The 27,151-nt window shown below is 38.4% G+C and overlaps 1 protein-coding gene across 3 annotated transcripts in view; it reads left to right on the forward strand.

Annotated features, from left to right (window-relative positions):
- The window catches only part of RIPK1 (receptor interacting serine/threonine kinase 1), a 60,205-nt gene that overhangs the window by 19,532 nt on the left and 13,522 nt on the right, over positions 1-27,151 (forward strand). For all 3 annotated transcript variants that reach the window (XM_072603682.1, XM_072603683.1, XM_072603684.1), the window contains 6 exons: positions 44-104; positions 1,998-2,215; positions 11,038-11,191; positions 14,363-14,500; positions 16,821-17,082; positions 24,002-24,151. In XM_072603682.1, coding sequence (XP_072459783.1) covers positions 2,007-2,215; positions 11,038-11,191; positions 14,363-14,500; positions 16,821-17,082; positions 24,002-24,151 — 913 coding nt within the window. In that variant the 5' untranslated portion in view covers positions 44-104; positions 1,998-2,006. The remainder of the gene's footprint in view (positions 1-43; positions 105-1,997; positions 2,216-11,037; positions 11,192-14,362; positions 14,501-16,820; positions 17,083-24,001; positions 24,152-27,151) is intronic.

Here is a 27,151-nt window from a genome sequence, read left to right on the forward strand (position 1 = left end):
AGAATGATCCAGATACCATCTGTATTGTTATTCTCCTTTCTAGGTCTGGAGGTTCAAAAAGAAAACTTTGGCTCAGCTGATCTGTACAATTAAGAGCTTAGAATGTAAGTAACATCACGTAATTTACCATTATGCTTAGAATAGAGTTTGCGTATTGTGTTCAGATCTGGGGGCCTCATTTTAGGGAGAATATTAATAAACTGGAAGGTGTCCAGAGAAGGGCAGCCAGAATGGTACAGGACATTGAAATCGTGGACTTAAGCATCTCTTGAAGGAAATATTTAACCTGGAAAAGAGAATTAAGGTGGCTATGATAACAGTCCTTAGGAACTGGAAGAGCTGACTTGTGGAAGAGGGCTTGTTCTTGGTTCCAGAAGGCAGAATTAGGATCCAGGAATGGAAGATGCAGAGAGAAAGATTTCAGAATGATTTAAGGGGAAACTTGCGTAACTTTTAAATCTACCCCAAAAGAGATTGGGCTGCCTTGAGAAGTAGAGTTTTCCCTCACTATAACCAAAAATTAGAAGAGATTCTTATTAAAACAGAGATTAGAATAAGTGGCCTCTGAAGTGGGGGTAGGGAATGTGCATTTATTTAGCTCCTGCTGTGTGCTATTGTGCTAAATGGGGAATACTTGTAAGGCACTTAGAAGCCCAATCTATTTTTAGATATGGAGAACATGGAGAGGGTCCAGAATGTAAATCTAAATGATAAAAAAAACACACAAAAAGATCTCTGAAAGTTATTAGAACTGATTATTTGGGCTAGAGAGTATTCTTAAATACAAGATGGTTATTATAAAGATAGTTACCGATTCTTTACCACCAGTACTGAGAACAGAACAGATGAAGAGGAAATTGGCTTAAACCACCAAGTAGAAAGTTTAAGTTGAACAGAAGAAAGAATTTTCTTACCACGAGAATTGGGAAACTTCCTTCTCTTTAGAAATATTCTTCCATAAAGAAGCCAGTTTCTATTTGGATTAATGCTGAGTTAAACATGTACATTAATCTCTATGGAAGTATTATTCTTCATTGTTTCTTCCTAGTTGCAAGAAGGCTACACTCAGAGTCAGAAAGACCTGGGTTGAGAGCCAGGCTCAGGTTGTTCAAATCCTGCCTTAATTAGCGTATGATCTGGGAAGACCACTTAATATTTCAGAGCTCCAGCTTTCTCATCTGTGAAATGGGAATAATAATATGGGATAATAATAATACCAACAACCTCACTGGCTTGTTGTTAGGAACACATGAGATAGATATGTAAAGGGTTTTTACAAATTTTAAAATTCTATGTAAATGTCCACTATTTTTGTTATTATTATTATTTTTAATCATCAGCAATGAAAACAAGGATAAGTTCATATAAGCATAACCTAAAATGTGGCAATGGGCTTAAAAGCTCTTGTTCATCTTTTCTTTCCCCTTTGTTTATTTTTATAAGAATCTCTCTGTAGAGAACAAACTCAGAATGTTTTACATGGAAATATGAGTGTTCCCTAAACCTAGCTTGATAAGGAGTAAGGATGAAAAAATAACAGCTAGCATTCATAGAGTTCTTTAAGTAAGTAGGGCCCATCCAATGACTATCCTTTGATCTGGGAATAAAACTTGATCACTCTAGATCCAAACTTGTAGGCTACTTATAATGTAGACCAAATAACCTCCCCAGCTTCCTGTAAGCTTGGGATTATTCTGAGAAACCTTCCATTGACTTCCCCTTCTTCACAAATGTAAGGGAGACTCAAACAAAATCAGAACCTTATTGGAACTATTTTTAAGTTCCTCATCTAGGAGGATTTGACCTTCTGTAGCCTGAAGCACGTGATGGACAGTTTACTATGGCCATATTAATGAAGAAAATACATTTTTAAAAAAAGAATGAAACTGGAGTCTCCTACAGCTCAAAACAGTATGGAGCACGAAATAGGCACCTTTGAAAATGCTTATTAAATATAACTGGTGTAAGTATAATGGTTCTCTCTGCTTTCTTTGCAGGTTGGAATTATGGTAGAGAAAGAACTGCATTTTCCAAAGGACTGTACATCTAAAAGAGAAGCAGACATGTCGCTGGATGACTTGGAGATGAAAACTGATGACCTGTTAGAGAAGGAACAGATAGACAGTGGAGGGTTTGGGATGGTATCCTTGTGTTTTCATAGAAGACATGGGCTTGTGATCCTGAAAAACGTATACACTGGACCAAAGCGCAATGAGTAAGTTGGCACAATGAGATTCAGTGGAAAGAGAGAAAGTGTGTTAGTCAAATAAGGGTTTTAAGGAACAAAGATAAAGTATCATTCAGTTCATCTAATTTTAGGGTATATTGAAAGATATATAAGCAATATGCATATACTTTCTCATTATAACAAGGATACAAGATATATTCCAGTCCATTTAGATTCTCATATTTGTCTGGCCAATGAAAATGAAACCACACATATAACTGCTCCCAGGAAGTTTTATCTATCTAAAATTCAGGGGTGGGGAATCTACCAGAGGTTCTAGATGATAGCCCAACCACTAGATGGCCCAAAGGTATTAGAGGCTGTACAGCTTTATGTTGGGGTTGGGGGAGGAGAGAGAAACAAGAGAGAGAGAGAATAAGGAGAGATTGAGAGAGAAGGGGGAAAAAGATAGAGAGCATAAAAAGAGCAAGAGAGATTGAAAATGTACTAAGTGCTTACTATGTGCAGGGCACAAAGAACTAGAGGAGTCATTTAGGATAAGGATACCCCAGTTTTGTTTTAATGTAATAGTCATCAGATGTTGGTAGAATTCTTTAGTGTACAGAAATGCACTCATGAATATTCCACAATTTTTCTAGCTCTCTCTTTCTACACATACCCCTTTTTCTATGACTGAGGGACCTTCTGTAACTGGTCAACATGAAAAAAGCCACAAAAATCAATCAGTGACTGCTATGACTGTCAAGGTACATATATCTGTATAACACTTTGAAGTTTTCAGAGTGTTTTTACGTATATTATCCCACCTGACCCTCACAACAATTTTATGAAGTAGGAAATCAGAGATGATCATTCCCTTTTGATAGTGGAGGAACTAGAAGCTCAGGAAAATTCAGTTAAAAGCTTAAGGTCACATAGCTATTAAGTAGAAGATGTGAGACTAGAACATCTAGGTCTTTTGACTCTTAGTATGCATCACTTTTTTTTATATCACACTGTTTCTCACAGACAATACCCAGACAAGCATCTTTGTAGGATGGCTGGCATTAAGAAACCCAGTAGAATAGATGATAAGCTGACTTGCTCAAAAAAGACTGAGGATGGGAGGAATTTTTCTAATATTTCCACATACTATCTTCACACTTTATTTCACCTGTCGCATCCGGCTATGGGGACTTGCAGAATCTACTCAGATGTTAGGAGTAGGACTGTAAGCCAAATAAAATGGCCAAGCCCCTAGCCAGAGTCAGGAGATAGTTTGAAAGTTATGTACAGCATGTACACAGATAGATGTACCTGTGTGGTTGCTGTTGTTCAGTCTTGTCCAACTCTTCATGACCCCCATCGGGGTTTTATTGGCTTCTCCAATTCATTTTACAGATGAGGAAACTGAGGCAACAGAGTTAAGTGATGTGCAGGGTCACAGAGCTAGCAAGTGTTTGAGGCCAGACTTAAATTCAAGATGATGAGTCTTCCTGACTCCAAGCCCAGCATTCTATCCACAGTGTGATCTAGCTGCCCCTGTGGCACCTGTGCTGCCTATGGGTAAAATCACTATGGCTGCCAATAATATTCCTGGTATCAACAGAGCTATTTTCTTTAAAAATACTTCTTTTCCTTTTCTTTTTAATCTTCTTTTCTCCAGCAAGGTATGCTCAGTATTCCTATGGTGTTTTAAATTTTTCAAAATCCTTTTGCAAAGATTTGAACCTTACAACTCTATAAAGTGGGTAGTTTACATATAATAACTTTCCCTCCATTTTATGGATGAGTAACCCAAAGCTATATGACTCTACCAAGGGCACACATGCTAGAAAGTGACAGAACCAGACCTTGAACCCAAATCTTTTGACTCCAAACCAATACTGTTCCGTATCATACCACACTGCTTCTTGGGTTTCTCCTTTAACATCTTCACAATCTCAGAAGGCTAACTCTTCTGAGAAGAAGTTCTTCCATTAGATTTCTAAATGAAAAGAATTAATAATGAATATGTCAGTCCCTGACAATCCAGACTGGATGGGCTGATATCTCTTTAATGTCTTCACTGTAAATGAAGAATTTTTACTAGTCCTTAAGGAGATTTCTCCATCCAATCCAACAATCCATCAGTCAATCAATAAGCATTTAATAAACACCTACTACATGCCAGGCATTACATTAAGTTCTGGGGACACAAGAAAAACACTCTCTGCCTTCAAAGGAGCTTACATGAGGAAGAGACAACATGTGCGTATGTGAGTATATGTATGTGTTTATGTATATATACATATATATGTATATGTGTTTACATATGCAAAGTATATGTGTATGTTTATGTACATATATGCATATGTGCTTATATATGCAAAGTATATGTGTGTCTATATGTATGTATATGTGTGTATGATATATGCAAAGTAAACACAAAGTAACCTTAGAAGGCAGGGCACCAGCAGCTGTTGAGTTTGAGAAAGTTCTCTTGAAGAGTGTGGTGCTTAGTCTAAGTCTTGAACGAAGCCAAGAATTCTAAAAATAAGAGACAAAGAGGAAGAGCACTGCAGGCAGGAGACACAGCCAAACAAAGACATGGAGATGAGGAGGTGGAGCACTTCATATGAGAAACCACAGGCCAATCTAGCTAGACTGCAGAGTGCAAGGAACAGGGTCATGTTTAAGAAAACTGGAAAGATGGGAAGAAGCAAAGCTTTAAAAACCACACGAGTTGTCTGACACAAAGTAGGTGCTTAGTACATGCTTTTTAACTAATTGATATTTGAATCCAGAAGTAACAGAAAGTCACTGGACTTTACTGCTATTCATCCACATTTTGGAAGAGAATCAAAGACATTATATGTAGGCTTGACTTGCATGTGGGGTAAAGGTTACCTGGTCAGACCTATGCTTTAGTAAAATCACCTTGACAACTATGTGGAGGATACATTAAAGCAGGAAGAGACTTGAGGTACGGAGGCCAGTTAGGAGGCTTTTGAGATGATGAGGGTTGACAGTATAAGTGAAAACAAGAGAACAATTTCAAGTGATGTTATAGAGATAGAGATGGCAGGATCTGGCAACTCACTGGCTATGCCAGGTGAATGAGAGTGACCACTTGAGGATGACACTGAGGTTATGAACCTGGGTGACAGGAAGAACAGTGGTATACACAGCAATGTTAGGGAAATTGAGAAGATAGGTGGGTTTGGGGGAAAGGAAAGAAATAATTAGATCTCTTTTGGATATATTGAGTGATGTTTTCAGGATATAGAGAAATATATAAATCTGGTAGTTACCTGCATAGAGGAGATTATTGAACCTATGGGAGCTAATGACATCACCAAATGATGGGGGGGTGGTGCTCAGGGAGAGAGAGAGCTCACAGGACAGAATATTGGAGATAACCGCAGTTAATGGGAGTGACAAAGGAGACTGAGAAGGGTCTAAATAGGTAGAAGAGAAACAACATAGTTATGTCACAAAAACCCAGAAAATAAAGTGTATCTAAGAGGAGAAGGTGGTCAACAGTATCACACACTGGAGAGAGATCAAAAGAATGAGGACTGACAAAAGACCATTTGATCCAGCAATTAAGGAATCACTGGCAACCTTGGAATTTCAAGTAGATGATAATGAGTTCAGAAGCTGGATTACCAAGAGTTTAGGAAAGAGTGTCAGGAGAGGAAGCCACAGGATCAAGTCTAGATGAATTTTTCAAGGAGTTTAACTGAAAATGAGAGGAGGGGTAGGACAACATGTAGAGGAAATAGCAGGATCAAGCCAGAGGGTTTTTTGTGGGGGGGGGGGGGGGGTTGTTAATTTTTTAAGGACTGAGAAGACATGAGTGTATTTGTTGGCAAAAGGGAAGGACCCAGCATCTAGAGAGTGCTTGAAAATTAAAGAAAGGGGATGATAGTTGGGACAATATACTAAAGAAGGTAGTAGGATCAAGGGTACATATGAAAGGATTAGGCTTAGTAATGATTACTCTTGGTAAGGGTAAACTTCTTCACTATAAACTGGAGTGGAGGATGATGTCAGGAGGATGTAAGAGGAGAAAGGGAGTAGTACCATCAGGTGAATAACTTCATTTTTTGGTGAGTTATGAGTTGGTGAGTCACTTCAGCTGAGAGGTGGAGGTAGAGAATACTGTAGGAGACTTGAGAAGAGAGAGGAAAACACTTACTAAGAACCTACAAAGGCAAAATTAAATATCATCCATGCTCTCAAGAAGTATACCTCTAGCTAGGGGGATAAAATTTGGAAATATATAAGTATATTTGTTATCATTTGATGAGAAAGAGCACTAACTAGGGAAAATCAGGAAAAGTTTCCCACAAGTGGCATCCTATGAGCTGATCCTTGAAAAAGGGCAGGAATTAATTCTAAGAGTCAGTGGTGAGAAAGAGGCACATTCAAGAAATGAGGGGACAGCCTCTTCAAAGCTAGAGATGGAAGGTGAGGTGTTGAATATGGAGTACTATAAATACACCAGTTTGAAATGTAAAGCACACAAAGTGGATTAACATTAACAAAGCCTGAAGAGGGAATCTGGAGTGAGATTATTAAGAATTTTCAATTTCAAGCTAAAGAGTAGATATTTTATTGAAGAAGCTATAGGGAGCTATTGAATGTTCTTGAGCAGGGGAGTGACATGTGACCTTTGCTTTAGGAAGATTATTTTGTCAGCTGGTGAAAAGGATATATTGGAGAGGTGACAGAACTCAGTAATCCACTTAAAAGGCTATTGTGTGGTCCAGGCTAGAGATGATAAGGAACTTAAGTTAGGTGACCATGTGAGCAGATGGCACAGATACTAAAGATGTTGGAGAAAGAATTGATGAAACTTGAAAACTAATTGTATATGGGGAATGCCTGAGAATGAATGCTCAAGGTTATCAATGTGAGTGTTTATAACTGTAGTGGTACTTTTAACATTAATAGAGAAGTTTGGAGAGGGTTAGATTTAGGTAGGAAGGAAATGAATTTTGGCAAGGGTATGCTGAATTTGATGTTCTTTGGGACACTAAATTGTAGAAAGTGAGATGGGGAATCAGTTAGGGAGGAGTTAAGATATTGCCTTACTGCAGTGATCTCTAGTTGAAATGAGATAAAATGTTTGTAGGAGATCTACATAATTTTCAGGACAATTTTCAGCAGCACATGAATAGGAGTGGAGGAAATGGGTGGTAGGAATTTGGGATTTGGTCATGCATGAGTAGTGGGTGATAGGACAAGGGAGTAAGGTATTCAAGAATATAAGGAAATGAAGAGTTGAACTTGTTCGTTAAGGGGTCACTATTGGGAAGGAAAGAGAATACATCTAAGGGCAGGGTTGATTGAGAGTGGTGAGATTGCAGGCTATAATGAGAATGAAGAATACAGAAGTGAGACTTAGGGACAAATGGACCAATAGATAGAAAGGAGGAAGATTTCAGCTCAATATAACAAGAACTTTCTAAAGAGCAGAATTTCCAGAAAATGCAACTGAACTGCCTCACAAGGTAATAAGTTCTCGTAAGAGGTGTTCAGGCTAGGAAATCATCTGTCACAAATCTCATAGACTGAATCCTGGCTTTGGATAGAAGAACAGACAAGTTTAGCCTATTAGATTCTTCCATCTCTGAGATTCTGTAACTAACACTATTACAAAATGTTTACATGTATTTTGACACATATAGCTCCTATAGATCATTCAACCTGTGTTATAGACTGCAAGATTATCTGTAGTTTAACTGTAACTTTATTTCCATTATAATGCAAAGAAGAATGAAAAATTAATGAAGTGGAAAGGGGTTCCAAAAATCTCTCTCATGAATTGAACTTGTATATCTCTTCCTTTAACCTGGTTACTCCTTCCAAGTAGTCTTGTGTCTCTAGGTGGGGAGAATCTAATAAAGCCTTAAACTCATGGAAACTGTTAAAAAGCTAACGAAAGGAGAAAGTGATAGATTGGGCTATAAGGCTTGCTAAGCTTTCGCCATTGCATACTCTGTCCTGGCATATACTGCATGAGGAGTCACGTGATAATAACTGAGCGTTTATGTGGTACTTTAAGTACTTTACATATATCATCTCATTTGACACAACAACCCTGTGAAGTAGGTGTTTCATAAATGAGGAAACGGAGGATGAGAAAAGTTAAGAGACTAGGTCTCTAGGGTCACACATATTTAGTTAGTATCTGGGGCAGGATTTGAACTCCTCCTGTCTTCTGGACCCCAAGTCCAGCACTCTATCCATTACACTACCTACATCATATTGTTCAGTCATTTTAGTCATTGTATGACTTCATGACTTCATTGGAGGTTTTCTTGATAAAGATACTGGAGTGTTTTGCCATTTCCTTCTTCAGCTCATTTTACAGATGAGGAAACTGAGGCAGAATTAAGTGACTTGCCCAGGATCACACAGCTAGTCAGATTCTCCTCACTCCAGGCCTGGAATTCTATCCACTGAACCACCTAGCTGCCCACATATCATAGAATCACAGATTTACAGTTAAATGAGACCTCAGAAGCTATCTAATCTAACCCCCTCATTTTACAGATGAGGAAACAGGGGCAGAGAGGGTAAGGGATACTGTCAACCATGTCACAGGTCCTACTGTGTGTGCATAGAGTGTAGTTACCATATTAGAGAAAGCGGTCCTTAGCAAGCCTCAAGGCACCACACAACCTCTTTGCCCCATTAAGTCTTTCACTCTCAACTCTCAACGTACTCCTTGGTCTGAGGCTGTACCTTCACACCTCAACTCCCACACTCCATCTATTCTCTTAACTGTAATTACTCTTGATCATTCTTTTTTCAGGCCACATTTCCAAATGGACCACTAAAGCTCAGGCTTACAATTTTCATGTTGTCTGGATGAGTCTTCTACACTCCTTAATTTGTTTGCACCGTATAGCCATTTCACAACCAAATGCTCTGGCTACTGTCTGACAGTCACAAAATTTTCCCACATCCCTAGAATTTGTAATAACTTACTCTTTTGTCCAGCTGTCCCAGCAATGATGAAAGGCAGGGAGAAAGTCTCCTCATATCTTCCCTTGACAATCCCACAGCATCCCAAGGTACTGACAGCAAGAGAGCTTTCTGGAATTACTGCCTAATTTCTTTTAGATTTTGGCCAGATGGAACCACCTTCCAGTGTTGTCGTGAAGATCAATTGGAATCGTATTTGTAAATGCTTAGCACAATGCTTGACACATTGAAGGCATAAATGTTAGTTATTATTATTAGAGGGCAATTTTGTTTCCTTTAGGATTAGGAGTGGATTTAAATTTGACCACTATATCAAGTCTAGCTGGCTAGTATCTCTATTTCTGTCAATTGTACATTTATCATAATGCTTGTGATTTAGAGACCCAGCAAAATTACATTTTATATAAAGTGAAAGCCATTGTTGGACAATGGCTAAAAAAAAAAAATGAGAGCTGAAATTTAGATGGCCCTTAAAGGTTTTCAAAGTATTTTATCTCATTTGATACAGCAGCTCTGTCAGGTAAGTACTATTATTATCCCCATTTTATAGAAGAGGAAACTGAGGCATGGAGAGATTAAATCACTTATGCCAGAAGAATAAAGTCTCTAAGTGTCTGAACTGGAATTCTTGCCCAGGTTTTCCTTAGTCTACATCTAGCATTCTGTTCATTAGGCTACAATGCCAATTATTACACAGGTCTAGATGGAGGTTTTTTTTTCTTTTTGAAATAGGAATTGTGTTTCTGATAAGGGTTCAGAGAAGTCATATCGGGCCATGATAGGGTCTCCCAAGTGAGTTCCCACATGAAGCTTTGTTGAAAGACAGCAAGTGAACATGGAGAAGGATATTCATAGGATAGACAGATATATGCAAGGCTGACCTTTCCTACAACCAGAGAAGACAATTTCCTATGTAGTGTGATTTGAAGACACTTGGAAAATCTTTCTCTTCAAATGTTATCTCACTACTATCTGGTTATACTGCCTGAAACTTTACTATTAAAGATCCTTTCCTTTGGGTTAAACAGTTCTTCCCCTGTGAGTCTCTTTTAAAAATGCATACAGCTTTTGGAGAAATGAGGAATGATATCTTAATACGAACTCATTGTCAAGAGGATTTACTGACCAACAGGCAAGGCTTGTGGAAGTACAAGGGCAGAGGACATGTAAAACAAGGAAGGAAAGGGGAAAAAAGGAAGTGATGGTTATTAAAGAAAAACCACCTACTTTTCACAATTCTGCCAAGAACCAGCCTTGAAGTTGAGAAGTGTATTCCCTCTGGAGGAATAATACCTTCATTTGAATTCAGTGACAATAGGTTTGACTTTCTAACGCAAGGGTTCTGAACCATTTTTGTGTCAATGATCCCTTTGGCAGTCTAGCCTGATTGGACCCTTTTTGGAATATTTTAAAAATTGTAATTAGCAGAAATCCTTCATTTTAGTTAGAAACTGGTGAAAATAAAGATGATTATTTTCCACATCTGAGTTCATGATCCTCTTGAAATCTATGTACAGACCCATAAGGGGTCCCTAGACCCCAGATTAGGAATCCCTAGTCTAACAGAAAGGGCTCATAAGAGTTCCATGTGCGATGGGGGTTTAGTAAAGTTTTATTTTGGGATTTGATATAGTTCTGTAAGTTAATACATTACTTCTCTCCTTCATATTCCTCATCTCATTCATAGGAACCACAGGAGAAGAATTTGTTTAACCCAAGGAATAACAATGAAAGGAAGTTTTCTTCTGTCATCTTTTACACAGTAGTTATGGAAGGTATTTTCTCTGCCACTTTGTCTAGAACAAAGTAGAGTTCTTGTTGATGGCATGGTTGCTGTTCTGGAACACTAAACTGGCACTTACTCTAATTGGCATGTTTCCCTCCAACAGGTATAATGCTGCTCTCCTTGAAGAAGGAAAAATTATGCACAGACTGAAGCATAATCGGGTAGTGAAGTTCCTAGGCTTTATTTTAGAAGATGGGAATTACTCTCTTGTAATGGAATATATGGAAAAGGGGAATCTAATGAAGGTGCTAAAGACAGTAAGTAAAAAGCTTCTTACACACATACTTTTGTAGACATTGTGGTTGAGCTTTTGCAGCTGATTTTCCGTTATGGTCATTTTGATGTCTTTTTGCATACAGGTTGGTCTAGAAATTTCTTAAGTTTGGGGTTTTTCCCCACTAAACAATAAAGTTTTGCCTGTAGGATTTTAGAACCACAATTGCCTTTTAAAAGTACAAATATTTTGAATTCACTTATGAAAAAACTCCCTGAAGCCTTTTCTGACAACTCCACAATGATCTTTCTCACTTCAAAACTCCCATATCATATAGTGTTGTCTGTTATTTTTTTATGGGCATACATTTACCTGCTAACCAAACTATGAGGTCCTTGAGTACAGATACTGTGCCATACTACCTAGCACAGGGCCCTATACAAAATAAGGGCTCAATAAATATTTTGTTAGGCTATTAATAATATGAACCTATACTTTGATTCTTTGAGATATGATTTCTTGGTGTGGGTTTTCTCTCTATCAATAGAGTAAATAAACCCACCTTAATGTCTTATGGGATACCATGGCCAAAAATTTCATCACCTGTTGGCTAACCTTCTGGTAACAAGATGTAGATGAATTGGGTAAAATACACAATAGCATGACAAGCATCATGCCATAAACCAAGTGAAGGACCACTTCTTTTATGCCAAGTATATAATCTTACTTGTTCCTGGCAACCTAATTGGATGAGATCACTGTAAGAAAAGATAGCTGATAAATCTAAGCCACCATTACCCCTCTCTGGTTTATGTTTTTAAAGAAATTTTTATGGGTTTTGTCTATTTTAATTCCCTAACTTATACATTCCTTAAAGTTGAATGAAAATATCACATCTAATTCTCTGAAAATTGGTTTTTAGTATATGGTTTAGGAAGTATAATCAGAAAGAAACTAGATTGACTTTCAATCAGCAAACATTTCAATTCAGCCACCATTTAGAAAACATTTGATGTGTATATGGTACTCTGAGGTACTAAAGAAGTGACATATTTTAGGTGACATGGTCCCAAACCCTCAAGGAACCACTATTCTAACAAGGGGATAAGACATATCCAGATAATTATCATACCCAGTAATACATGATACACACATTGGAAAGATGTAAAATGAAGAGAGGAGATCCAAATAAAAAATAAAAGATGAGATCAAAAGAGGATGGTCATTACCACAGAGGGGAAGGTGATCAGGAACGGCTTCCTAGAGGAGATCCTTTGAGTTGGATGTTAAACAACAGACAGGAATAGAGTTGAGAAGTGAGTAAAGAAGAGACATTTCAAGAATAGGAAATAGTGTAAACAGAGGTATAGTGGAAGTGCACGTGTGTTTTGGGGGACAGAATGTAGTCCAGTTAGGTGCTCGCACATAGTATATGAAGTAGTGTGAGGGAAATCTGAATGGATTAGTGCCAGATTGTGGAGGACTTTAAATACCAGCCAAAGGAGCTGGAACTTCATTCCATACAAAAAAAGGAACTACTGAGGACTTTTTATTTGGCCAAAGGGTGACAAGACTAGCTCTTTTCTATTATTTTGAAAGTTGTGTGAAGAATGTAATAGGATGTGGAAGTAGGAGAAGGGAGAAGAAAGCAGAAGTAGGATGTCTTGTTTGGATGCTATTCCAATAGTACCTGGGAATCATTGTCTGTATCCAGTTGGTGGCAGTGAAAAGACAAAGGGGCAGATGTACCCAAGAGATGCAGCAGAGGGGGATCTGCCAAGACCTGGTGACTGATGAGTCTTGCCCTCCAAAGTCATCATCTTGGAAGGAGGGAGGTTCTACACTAACCTGTTTCATTGATGTTGCCCCTTACCCCACTGCTTTGGAATTCTGCTTTCAGAATTCCTTCAGATACAATTTCAAAGTCACATAAGAAGGTAAGCCCCATTGCTTTATAGTTACACATTTGATAAAAACAAACGTCAAACAAAAAAGCTAGGGATCATTCACCTCATTCACTAAAATTAGCTCTGGAGGATGTTTAGCTCTTCTCCCCCCAAAAAACAAATCTATTGTCAAATGAGAAGAATTTTACAGCCAAGGGTTGGCAAAAGAATATGCTACAAGCTCTCATCCCAAGATAGAAGTTCCAATAATGTTTGCACTAACTGCAAGCATCCTTGGAATACTGTGTGTACATAGCCTCCTAAAATAACCGCTTTGAAAAGGACAGCAATGAGAAAATTAGAGAAAATTTTCAAGGAAAGTTGAAATGTTTTATTACTGTGGTTATAAGAATGTACCAAAAGGAATTCAGATTTTCTGGCATGTTTATTAAAGAGTTGCACACCTTCAAAATCATACCTATATGCCTTTTATAGATCAGACCTCTTCCACACTATGTCCTATGTCCCTACAGGCAGCATAGTGTACTAGACAGAACACTGAACTTCAAGTCAGGAGGATCTGGATTCAAGTTCTATCTGATACTGATAGCTAGGTGACCGTGAGAGGGTGATACAGCCTCTTTGAGCCTCAGTGTCCTCAGCTGCAAAATGGGATAACAGTGTCACCTATCACACAGGGCTGTTGTGAGGTTTAAATAAGACTGTATGGAACATATTATATTAATGTCAGCTTTTATTATTATTTTAAAGGTTTAAATCTTTCTCTTTTCCAGTCCTGTCTCCATGAAACAACACAGACATAGCATTAACTTCTAGCATCCCACTGATGTGATACAGTATCTATGCTCTGAAAATCCGTAGAGAAACTTTAAAAAATTTTGGTCTTTATAACAATCAATAAACATGAAAATTTCAGTATATAAAGAACAAGAAGATTGTATGCAAAATCATCAAAAACACGTTGAAGCATCAAAATGCATTAAGCTATGTGTAAAACCATGTAGTTTTTAAAAAGTATATAGTAATTTTAATATGGTAGTAACAAAATGGCCTTGTTTATGTCACCTTCTAAACTTTAGAGAAATTTTTCTAGGTAAATGGAAATGTTTTATTATTACCATGGTAGCAAGAATGTAGCAAAAAGAATTTAGATTTTCAGGATGCTGCTAAAGGGAGACATTCTTAGTGATTAAATGGCATCATTTTTAGTGCTCTGCTCTCCAAAAAGCTGATTCATGAGACAATTATTGCTTTTTTTGTCTTTTTATTCCTTTATTCACTAGAACTCTTTGTCATTTTTGTTTCAGACTAGTGTCCCCTTATCTGTGAAAGGGAGAATGATTCTAGAGGTCATTGAAGGAATGTGCTACTTACACAGAGAAGGTGTCATTCACAAAGACCTAAAGCCGGAAAACATTCTTGTGGATGATGACTTTCACGTTAAGGTGACAATGGAGCTCACAGGATGCTGGGATCACCCTCTGTACTTACTACATTCTATCCACTCTGATCTGCATGTGTTTTCTGTGTGCCATACATCAATGTCAGTATACAGGATATTGGGTAACAACCAGCTCAGCCCTTTACGGGCACTGACTGTAGTTTTGGGTTTTTTTTTAAGATCAACATTGTGGAGTTGGGGGATGAAATGTTCACTCCTATTTCCTATACTGATTCTAGATTAAGAGCAACATTTAGTAGTCTTATTCTATTCACGCTAGAATTATATGGATTCCCTCAAGCAGAGATAAAATTGTTCCCTTTGACTTAGTCTCATTTGTACATTTTTGTCTTTCCTGTTTTCCCTTCTTCATGTTTTCTTTCTGATCTCTGTATTTTCTTTACTGCCTCCTTCCTTTCCTTAGGTTCCGGCCAGTGACTCCACAACAAATAGTGTCATGGCCCTCTCCTCAGGGTGTCTCTTGCTGAATGAAACTTCTGGGTATGTGGAACAGCTTGCACCAACTGACCAGTGGACATTACTTGGGGGAAATATAAAGCACACATCCCCAGGTCACTATCTGCTGGCTATTCAGACAGAAGGTCTGCTCAAAAGGACATTTTTCCTTGCTCCTAGAAATTTTTGAATAACACAAAAGGAAAGAATAGGAAATTTTAGGAGGTTTTTTTTTTGAATGTCTTCTTTGAACCCATCAAAAACTGCCTTTAGCTTTTTTACACCTGTTTTGGAACTTTTCATAGAAATTAAGATAAAAGACCAAAAGGAAGAAATAGATTTCCAAGGGGTATTTCCAGAGGAATTTCTAGATTCCTGAGAAATCAGTGGGGCTAAAGGATCTTGATTCAAATCCCTGCTCTGCCATTTACTGCCTCTGTGACATTAGGCAAGTCAGTTAACCTCCTTGAGCCTCAATTTTTTTATATTTAAAACGAGACTAAGCTAGAAGACTTCTCACATTCCTTCCAGCTCTAAATCTATGATGCAAAACTTAATAATTTATTATTGATAGACATCTTTTATTTAGGTAAAGTAATCCAGAACTTCTTTTTTATAATTTTACTAGTTAAATTTGCCTAAATAATGAACCTTCCTCTGAATTCTAACATCTTTTTTTAAAATCATTCATGTTGTTTCTCCTTCATTTTTAAAGAGGACTAATGACATCACAAAGTGATGTCTTGACTTGCACATGAATTGGATTTAAGTGAGGCAGGGCTATGCAAAGTCATCAGCCTCACTACCTCTTCTTGAGTCATTGAAGTCCAGTACTAAGACAAAAATCAAGATAAGTGGCAATGGCCCAGAATGCAGTGGATGACTTTGTCATCTTCAATGCCCAGCCAAGCTCTAAGTGCTCCACAATGCCTGCTTCAGCCGCCTTGCTAACCATAGGAAAAATTTGTTTCTTATCTCATTCCTCTGGGGAAAATTTTCACATGCTTGGGGTAGACATCCCCCTAATGACAGGTTTGAGACCTGTCAGTTATCTTCAACCTCATTTAGCCCTTCTGATGAGACAGTTTACTGGAGGGTGAAGGGTAGGGTGGCCAATGCACATACCACAACTTCTTAGAGCCACAGGTGAGATGTGGGTGAAGGTGGACACCAAAGGTAAATGAACAGCCCTGAAAAGGGCTCAGCAAATCCTCATAGCTGAGGTGCTAGTACTCCCTGAACTCCCCATAAACCACAGCAAGTAGGTAGCAAAGTAGGTAGAGTGACCAGCCTGGAATCAGGAAAACTCCTCTTCTGAATTCAAATCCAACCTCAGACATTTACTAGTTGTGTGACCCTCAGCAAGTCACTTCACCCTGTTTACCTCAGTTTCCTAATCTGTAAAGTGAATTGGAGAAAGAAATGGGAAACTAACCCCAAATGGGGTCATGAAAAGTTAGACATGATTGAAAAACAACTAAACAATAACTTCTGACTTTTCTATATATCATATATGCCATATATGCCAAATTCATGTATGTCTGTAATGACTTGGATAAAACCAACTTTTTCTGCAAGACTTCATAGTACCTTCCATTTTAAGTCAATCCAACAAACATTTATTATGCACCTGCTGCGTTCAAGACATTATACTAGGCAGTGGAGATGCAGAGATGAAAAATGACCTAATCTCTCCTCTTGAGTGGCTTACAGTCTAGTGGGGGATGCACATAATAGGTAGAATGTAGCAGGAACAAAGGAGATAGCCAAAGTATTATAAGAAAACTTGAAGAGGGAGTGATCATTTTCCAAGATTACCTCACTTGTACATCCTGAAGTCTGATCTCTGGCTTTGCCCTCTTTTGCAGATAGCAGATCTTGGTGTTGCCTCCTTTAAGACCTGGAGCAAACTGACTAAAGAGGAAAACAACAGGCAGAGGAAAATAAATACCGCTGCTAAAGTGAACACTGACCACCTTGGTACTATGGCTAGGGCAGACGCTGGTACCCTTTTGTACATGGCCCCAGAACATTTGAATGATATCAACGCAAAACCCACTGACAAGTCAGATGTGTACAGCTTTGCCATAGTGCTCTGGGCAATTTTTGCGAACAAGGAACCATATGAAAGTAAGATATGTGGGAGAAAATCATAGGATTAACCCAAATTGTCTCATGAAATGAAGATTCGTTTGTCTTTAGAAAATTAGTTACAATTTTTTGTGTTTATTTATTTATTTTTAGTTTTCAACATTCATTTTCACAAAATTATGAGTTCCAAATTTTCTCCCCATCTCTCCCCTCCCCCTGCCCCAAAATGCCATACATTCTGATTACCTCTTCCCCCAATCTGCCCTCCCTTCTATCACACCCCTCCCTTCCTTTATTCCCATCTTCTCTCTTTTCTTGTAGGGCAAGATAGATTTCTATACCCCATTGCCTGTATTTCTTATTTCCAGGTTGCATGCAAAAACAATTCTCAATATTTGTTCCTAAAACTTTGAGTTCCAGCTTCTCTCCCTTTCTCCCTCCCCACTCATCCCCACTGAGAAGACAAACAATTCAATATAGGCTATACATGTGTAGTTTTGCAAAAGACTTCCATAATAGTCATGTTGTGTAAGACTACCTATATTTCCCTCCATCCTGTCCTGACCCCCATTTATTCTATTCTCACTTTTGACCTTGTCCCTCCCCAAAAGTGTTTACTTCTAATTACTCTCTCCTCCCATTTGCCCTCCCATCTATCATCTCACTTACATCCTACTTATCCTCTTCTCCCCTACTTTCCTGTAGTGTAAGATAGATTTTCATACCAAATTGAGTGTGCATGTTATTCCCTCCTTAAGCCCCTCCCACCTCCCCACTTTTCCCCTACATTGAAAAAGGTTTTTCTTGCCTCTTTCATGAGAGATAACCTCATTCCATTCTCTCCCTTACTCCTTGATTTTGAAAATTAGTTACAATTTAAAGGAAGCTCAGGCTAAAAAGAAAAGATTCATAGTACTGATAAGAAATCCTAATACTTCATCCAAACCCTGGATAGGTTCTTAAAGTCTTCAACAAAAGGGGTTTTGTGTATATATTTAACACAGTTTGTGTAAACTGCTGTGCTCATCTCTGAAGGACAAAAAGCTGTATAAGAACTAGTTTCTGTCCTCAAAGAACTTACAGTCTAGAAGGAGAGGTAGGAAGGAAAATAGTGCACCATGGAATATCCTCCCATTAGATGTTCCTACTATTTCAGGAAAGTTAGTGGAATTTGATAGTTTGGGGACTGCAAACTAACTTTTTAGAGGTGCCAGATAGCTTTTAGATTGAACTGATCTGGATATAGTGGTGAGAGTGAGTAGAAAATATGCTGTGAAGAGAAGGTACAATGTACCTGTGGCATCTGTGGTGTTTGAGCCTGAGTCTCCATCCCTTGTGTTGTCATTGGGGTACAAGCAGATGCTTGTAGATATCTGTGTCCAGGCTTTTGGTTCATACTATTCCAAAGCCCATGCATAATGTGTACCAGTGAAGCTTGGTTAAATCTAGCCTGTTCTATTTGGATTGTACCAGCTGAATTTGCTCTCAATTTCCCATCCCTAGTGAAGAATTCTCATTTGGTTATGAGGCATATTTAACATAAGGAGTAGTGATTTACCCATCACTGGAAGACTTTGAATAGAGGCACAATGACCATTTCACAGAATCTCACTTACTGTTTTTTAATTGAATTTATAATGTTAGTGGGAGATGGGATGGGATGGAAACTGTTCCATGATTTGAGAAGCTTACAATGTAATCAGGAGGTTAAGATATATACATACACATATGTATTATATATGTATATATATACATACAAACATGTGTGCATATAAAAATAGGTTGAAGAAACCTATTGATGAGGGTGAAAGAGGAGAACATAAAAGCTGGCTTGAAGCTTAACGTACAAAAAACTAAAATCTTGCTATCTAGTGCCATCACTTCCTGGCAAATAGAGAAAGAAGAAATAGAAGCAGTGTCATATTTTACATTTTTTAGCTCAAAAATTACTGTAGATAGCAATTTCAGATATGAAATTAAAAGATGCTTGCTCCTTGGAAAAATCTATAGCAAATCTGAACAGCATACTAAAAAGCAGAGACATCATTTTGCCAACAAAGGTCCATATTTTTCCATGGTAGCTAGGTGCCACATGGAGACAGCTCCTGGCTTGGAATCAGGAAGACCTGAGTTCAAATCAGACCTCAGATACTTACTAGTGGTATCACCCTGGGCAAGTAATTTAACCCTGTTTGCCTCAGTTTCCTTTCCTGTAAAATGAGCTGGAGAAGGAAATGGCCTTCAGTATCTTTGCCAAGAAAACCCCAAAAATAGGGTCACGAAGAGTCAAACGTGACTGAAACAACTGAACCTACAACATGGTTTTTCCAGTAGTAATGTATGACTGTGAGAGTTAGACTATAAAGAAAGTTGAGTGCCACAGAATCAACCCTTTCAAATTGCGGTGCTAGAAAAGATTTTTAAGAGTCCTTTGAACAGCAAGGAAATCAGATTAGTCAATATTTAAAGAAATTAATTCTTGCTGTTCACTGGAAGGGAAAATACTAAAGCTGGAACTTAAATACTTTGGTCACATAATGAGAAGATAGAATTCATTAGAAAAGATCCTAATGTTGGAAAGACTGAAGGAAAAAGGGAAAGGGAACAGCAGAGGATAAGATGGATAGATAGTATCATGGAAGCAATGAATATAAGCTTGAACAGACTTTGAGGGATTGTGGAGAATAGAAGGGCCTCATATGCTTTGGTCTATGGGGTCATAAAGAGTTAGACATGACTAAATGACTGAACAACTAAACAGAACAAGCTAAGGGCATTTTTTTTTAAGTTTCCAAAAATTGACTTAACATGTATTAGATGTAGGTGAGGCAAGGCTACACAGCAGTTCCTCTCAAAAAGATTTGGAGATTTTAGTGGATTACAGTAAAAAAAAAAAAAATAACATCTAGCATTCACTTTGAGACATAGTATCCAGAAAAAAGAGATCACAGTCCTACCCTATTCTTATCAGCTCACAACTGGAGTATTGTGTTTAGTTCTAGGGACCATACTTTAGGAAGGACATTGATAAACTGGAGATCATCCAGAGGAGGGTAAAAGATAGTGAAGGGGCATATGAAGGATGGTTGAAGAATGGGGAATCTTCACCCTGGGGAGAAAAAAAAAAAGGAAGATGCAGAAGCACATGATTGTCATCTTCTGGTTTTTAAAAGCCTATCATGTGAAAGAAGGATCAGGTTTATGTTCCTTGGCCTTAAGAAGCAAAAACAGGTACAATAGGTAGATGTTAAATGGCCCTCATGTAAGGAAAACCTTCCTAACAATTATCAGAAGCAGAATAGACTGCTTTAGGATGTAGTGGATTCCTTTTCACTGGACATATTTAAAGAGAGACTGGAGGACTATTTGTTGGGACAGAGAGGGAATTCTTGTTCAGGTATGGGTTGGACTGGGTAGCCATTGAGGTCCCTTCAGACTCCGAAATTCTGTAATTCTGAAATGTCAAGGGAAAGTGTCCTATGAAATTTGAGGACCAACTTTCAGTTGGGTCAATCTAATAAGGAACAAGTGACATCAGAGCTAGACCTCTCAAGAAGAGAAAGAATTTCCACAGATGGAAATATGGAAGAAGGGCATCCCAAGAACAGAGGATGGTCTGTGAGAATGCATGGAGGTGGGAAGTGGCTAGTAAGTCTGGAGAACATATACAGCATGTGAAAATGAATTAAATAAAAATATGACTAGAAAGATAAGTTGTAGAGGGCCTTAAATGCCAAGCTAATGAATTTGGATTTTATCATAAAGAATAGTAAGCCACTGGTGAGTGACAAAGTCAGCCCTCTATATTAGGAAGATTATTTTGGAAGCTCTGTGGAGGATGGCCTCCACTAAAGGCATGCTTTGGTATTTTATCATGCTGTGGGGATGACCTTTTTGAAGTCTGTGTTAATGGATCACAAATTCTGATTTGTCCTATGAAGATAAAAATGCCCCAAGTATGGACCAATTGGCACATTTTATGTCCAGAGGTCATTGTAGCTCAGTGTAGAGATCCACTACCAATTTGGCCATGAGTTGATTAGTATTCTCATAGAATCTCACTAAGATTACATACTAATAAAGGATTTGCAGTTTGAATCAGCAACATAGTCACAGAATCTTGAAATAAATGGAAAATGGATAAGAGAGAGGAGACTGGATATAGGAAGCCTAATTACAAGAATATTGTATAGGTTTCGACCACATAGCATGACTATGGTGAAAATGTACTCAATAGGAAAGTATATGTAGAACCTATACAGAATTGTATGCGGTCGTGGGGGATAGGGTGGGGGAGGGTAGTGGGGCGTAGGTGTGGGGGGGATAAAATCTTAATTTTATGGCAGCGATTGTAAACCATTAAAAATAAAAAAATTTAAAAAAAGAATATTGTATAGGTGAGAAACAATGAAGGTCTGAACTAGCATAAGTGGAAAGGAAATGAATGCAGGGTATTGCTAACATGGAATCAACAGTTTTGAGCAAGTGGTTGTAGGAAAAGATAGTGAAGAAAGAGTTAATGAGGTCTGGAAATTTGAGCTTGGGTAACAAAACAGACGGATTTGCCAACAAAAGAAACAAAAGAGCTGGGAGGATGGGGTGATAAATGAAACCTTACAAGTGTATTAGGTCATGGGCCATAGAAAGGGATGAAAGCAGAGTTTTAGAAAATACTAAAGTGAAAGGAGGAAGATGAGCCAGTTAGGGGGTTTGAGGAGTAGTCAAGCACGTGGGAAACTAATGAGTGACTACAGCAAGGGAATCCAAGGAATAGATGAGTATCATGAAAGAGAGGATGATCCATCCCCAGCAAAGACTGAAGGAAGATTAGTGAGAACAAGGTCTAAACAAACAAAGAACAAAAAAATTTCCACACCCTCAGGTTTGAAAATTAAGAGTTCGTTAGTATTTTTGAGAGAGCACTCTAAGTAGAGTGATGGGGATAGAAGCCATAATATAGCAGGTTGAAAAGTGAATGGTGATGAGGAAGTAGATATAGTAAGTACAGACTATTCTTTCTAATGTTTCCCTAGGAAGAGGAGGAGAAAAATAGTATGAAGGCTTGAGATAGTAGTGGATGATGAAGGGGAGATTCTTTTAGAATAAAAAATACTTAGATATGTAGGCAGAAGGGAAGGAAGCAGTAGAGAGGGAGACTTAGGAGGAATGACTGACAAAACAAAGGCCTGGAGGGGATGGTATCAAGGATAAATAGGAAGAGATTAGCCATTGCTGGAGAAGAGTCAATTCATCCTCTAAGATGGAAGGAAAGGAAGGCAGGAGGGGTAAAAACAGAGAAAGGTGTGAAAGAGGGGATGGGAGGGAGCTCATCATGAATTGCTTCTATATTCTCAATAAAATGAAAAGTAAGGTCATGTGCTGAGGCAAAGTATAGTAGGATATTTGAGGAGATGTAAGGTTCAGAACAATTTCTGTGGGAAATGTGATTATGTGAAGTCCTTAATTTTCAAAGAGGACCAAGGACATCACTGGGTGATGACTTGACTTGCAGGTGAATTGCAGATAAGGGAGTCAGTCACAGCTGAATAGAAAGACCACCATGAAGTGGTAAGAACCAAGCGAACCCAGTCACCATGGTTTTGTTCCTGACACCAAAAGAGCTCAGACAACTTGTCACTGAGCAGAAATGGTAAATTAGAGTAACACTGATCAGGCATTAGTCGAAGGGCAAAGGAACAAGGTGCCACCACAATCAGAAAAGTAGGGCAAGTGAACTGTGAAAAGAAGGTAGTAGCTACTACCAATTGCCATTTAAAAAAAAAAAGCAAACATCTTTTTCTCTTTCAATCTGAGGCTGCCTATAGATGCCATATAAAAACAGGGTCAGCTCAGGTCTCTGGGCTGGGACAGAGCTAAGCATTGGAAGGAAGGTGAGAGAGCTAGAAGGAACTTCATTATGGCAGAGCACTGTGGGTCTGTAGGATCTGATTACCTGGGTAGTTTCCCCTTTGTATTTGTTTCCCTGTCTTATGTATGTCACCAGGAAAGTGACAGCACTAAGCTGTTCAGAAAGTTGCTTTAGGCATTAGGCACAGTCCACACCAGAGAACTTAACAAAGCTGACCCTGTCACAAAATCAGCTGCAGCTGAATCTCAACAACACCTTCTGAGACTAACCCTATTGTTTTAAAAAGTGAACCCAGGATACTGATATAAGGACTTTGGGGGGTAGAAAGAAATGCATTGTTGGTTGAGATGATTAAACTATAAGAACAAGATTGAAGCAAAGGAAAGTGAAGCCAGAACAGGGACGACTGTCTGGGAGTGGCCAAGAGAGATTAAGGGAACAGGGATCATGATGAAAGACTAGTCTTAGAAGAAATGAATTGAGAAGAGGACAATCTGTTGTCTTTAGAAAAGGGATTATCAGTGTTCAAGATCTTGAAGACAGAGCACTTTCAAGTGAGGGTTAAGGTAATGACTATCGGATGAATAAAGAGTGGAGATGGAGGTCATAAAAGATTGATGAATCCCAGGAAGACAAGATCTTGGAAGGGTGATTAGTGTAAATATTGAAGTTACTAAAAAGGATGATGGAGGCTTAGGAGTAGACTGGTAAGCCAGGTGAAGACTGAAAGAGTCCCTTGAAAGTTGAGAAAGGTTGGGACATGAAATAAAATGTTGGTGTTATAGGGATTCCACAGACTGTTGCTCCCAGCTAAATTGTGAGAACTTAGAAGGAAACATAAGTGATAATAGTATAGATGGGTGCTGGAAGCCTTCAGAGATCTCATCACCTGACTAGATGACCTATGAAATCCCTTTCAACTACTCTATGTTAAGAGTCTCTTCTGCCTCTTCTAACAGTTATATCCATTGTAGACACGAAAAGTAATCCCTAGTACAGATAAAGGTAAAAACTTCGTTTACATATTTTCCTTTGGCTGCGGAGATTGGAGAAAGAAGGGCAGTGATGACATTTATCTTTGCCTTTCAGATGCTATTTGTGAAAAGCAGATAATAACATGTGTTGGAAACGGAAACAGACCAAATGTGGAAGAAATTGATGAAAAGTGTCCAAAGGAGATTATTAACCTCATGGTACGCTGCTGGAATGGGAATCCAGATGATCGACCAACCTTCAGTGGTAAGATATTTATGAGCCTGAGCTATCTATACCCTATGTAAAGATGTTCAGCAATGCTGCCGTTAGGGGCAGAGAAAATCAAGTCCTAAATATTACATAGTTACAAATTGATTTTCTAGATCTTTTCAGTTTTTTTTAAAGCATTCACAATAACAAAGCCAAATATCTTGTTCCCATCTTTTGTCTCTCTTCCCTCTCCTAGTTTGTTTAACATTTGTTTGACGAGTGAATAGCCAATAAGTGTAATCATTATAAGTTAGCACATAGTGTACATCAGTGTGCTCAGCTGATATCCAATGTGCCCAGGAAAAGGGGCTGGAATTCCTGCTTCCAGAGGATCACAATGGTGTATAATGGAATTGCCTTGGAGATATTGTGGAGCATACATAAACAATCCATGACTGATTCATATCTGCTAACCACATGATAGACAATAGCTTACTTAATTGGCTGCAGTTGTGGAACTGGGGCCATTTTCTAAAAGCCTCAGATGGCCTCAGCCTCCTGCTCTCTCAGTTGAAATTCTTGCCATTGGACTAGGCTGCAGGACTCCCATACCAAGGCCTCTTCCCTTTGTAGCACTGTATCTTGTCCAACCCTGTCAACAAAGAAGTTCATTCACAAGTGGAAGCCTTACCAAGAAAGCAAGAGGCCAAGGTCTATTAAAATTCTTTGAAGGTGTCCTAAACAAATTGATGTACAACGTGCAGGCTTTATAGGACCAGATTTATTGGCAAATCTTATTATATTTACATTGTGTGTGTGTGTTTAGAACAAGTATATGCATAAAAGAGAGGCAAGAAGCTGAAATGATTATTCCTTCTGTGAGGATACAAAATGCCATGGTACCAGACCTTAAAGAAGATAGGACCTAATGAGGGGTGGGAGAGACATATACACAGAAACTATGAAAGAAGGAAAAAGAGATTTCCAGAATTCTGTGATAAATTTGAAAGTTCATTTTCACTTGTTGGGGTGTGTATGATTAAGGAAATTTATGGTTTGGATTCGCACCTACAATAAGACACACTTAAGAAGAAGAAGCTGGATATTTTATTGATTTACAGAAAAGGCAAATCCATAGACAGTTTAGAGCTATAGCAGCAATAATTAATATATCCTAATACTAATATAATTTTAGCAATATTAATATAGATATGAGGAAATAGAAAAACATCACCAATCCAGGGAGGCACCAACTCCTGAAGTTTCTCAGCTGGTGAATCCCAGGATACAGCTTTCAGGGTCTGAATTGGGAGCAAGGAGTCCCAGGCAGAGTGTCCTCTCCATGGGTGAGATTCCAAAGTTCTCCTCTGAACAAAGACCTAATAAACTCTTCCAAAAAAAGAAGGCTGACTGCCAACAAAAAGGCTAATTGTCAACTATCTTGTACGTTGTCCATCAAGAGGGTAGCCAGCCAAACCTCGCGATAGAGTACATATGTGATGTTCGTCCTTGGAGAACTGACTAGTTTCTCAAGGCAGCAGATGTTCCATGTTTGTGAGGGATTTATCATGTCTTCAAGGTCCTTGTTCACTTGGGTGACACAACAGTCTACGTGCAAGGCCTGCACTGAAATATGGAAGAACTTCTAAGTTCATTTACCATTCAGGAGTGTGGGGAGAGAATCAGGGATGGCTTCATTGAGAAAATTGTACCTGAGTTAGGACATGGAGGAAAGGAAGCTTTGAAAAGTAGAGGAAGCGGGGAGGCAAGAGGACAAAGGTAGACAAATGAGAATGACCAAAGACAGGGAGATGGGAGAGATGAAATGTAAGTATGATGAGAAGTAAAGACAGTGAATAGTGGTGTTTGGTAGAAAAGTGGAGCTAGATTATAGAGAATATCTAACAATCATCATCATCACTAACATTTATATAGCTCATAATATGTGTCAGGCACTATGCTTAATTAAGTATTTTACAACTATTATCTCATTTAATCTTCATAACATTCCTGAAAGGTAGGAGCTATTATTACCCCCATTTTATAGATGAGGAAACTGAGACAAACAGAGGTTAAATGACTTGCCTGAGGTCACACATCAAGTAAATGTCTGAGGCTGAAGGCTACAGAACATTAGGTTGTAACAACTCAAGATCCTTTGCTTCCTAGAGATTCTTAGCATGTTGTACTTCCTGTCTAGCCTACTATCTGTCAGCTTTCTTATTAATTGTCTTTATCAAAGAACTACTTCATTTTATTGCTTTTTCTAATCACTCTTTAGGAGCATTTCACTTTGTAAAGATGACAACACTGACAAATGTTTTACAAACATTGATGAATGGCAGGATGAGGAATATAGGTCTTATTCAGAAAGCAATGAAAAGCCAGTGAAGGTTGTGAGTAGAGGACTGATAATGATCAGAGCAATACAAAAATGAGAATTTTATTTGGCATCTAGAGAAAGACGAGTTGGAAAAGGGAGAGACTGAGGCAGGAAGAGCCCTAAGGAAGGGAAAGTTGTTTCAGGGAGAAGAAAAAAGAGAATGGATCCAAGAAAAATTAGAGGGAGAGGGGTGGATTCGCAAGACTTAGAAGAGGGATCTCTTCTAAGAGTCAAAGGTACCCTGCGCATGAGTGACTTCCCTTCTCACTTGTCCACATAGGACTCTTATCTTGTCTTTGCCTTTGTACATTGAACATTGTCATCTTGTGCATTCCAGATTCAAATTTATGCCACTGATGATGTTTTGCCATCAAGAATCTACAGTTTCCAAACCACTTGAAGTGGTAAATCAAAATAAGAAGTTCTGAGTCAGTCTGTTCTGGTCTGTGAAGGGGAAGCTGGGAAAGACTAGAGCAACCCAAGATGCTTTGCTTCCTAGAGCCTCCTAGCATGCTGTACTTCCTGCCTAGCCTATTAGCAACTTTCTTATGAATTTTCTTTATTAAGGAATTATTTCCTTTTTTTGCCATTTCTAATCAACTCTATAATCACTCTAGAGTCATTTCACTTTATAAAGATGACAAATCAACATTTTTTTTGTGCTCAAAAAT

Source organism: Notamacropus eugenii, chromosome 4, assembly GCF_028372415.1.
Source record: "Notamacropus eugenii isolate mMacEug1 chromosome 4, mMacEug1.pri_v2, whole genome shotgun sequence".
Lineage (NCBI taxonomy): Eukaryota > Metazoa > Chordata > Mammalia > Diprotodontia > Macropodidae > Notamacropus > Notamacropus eugenii.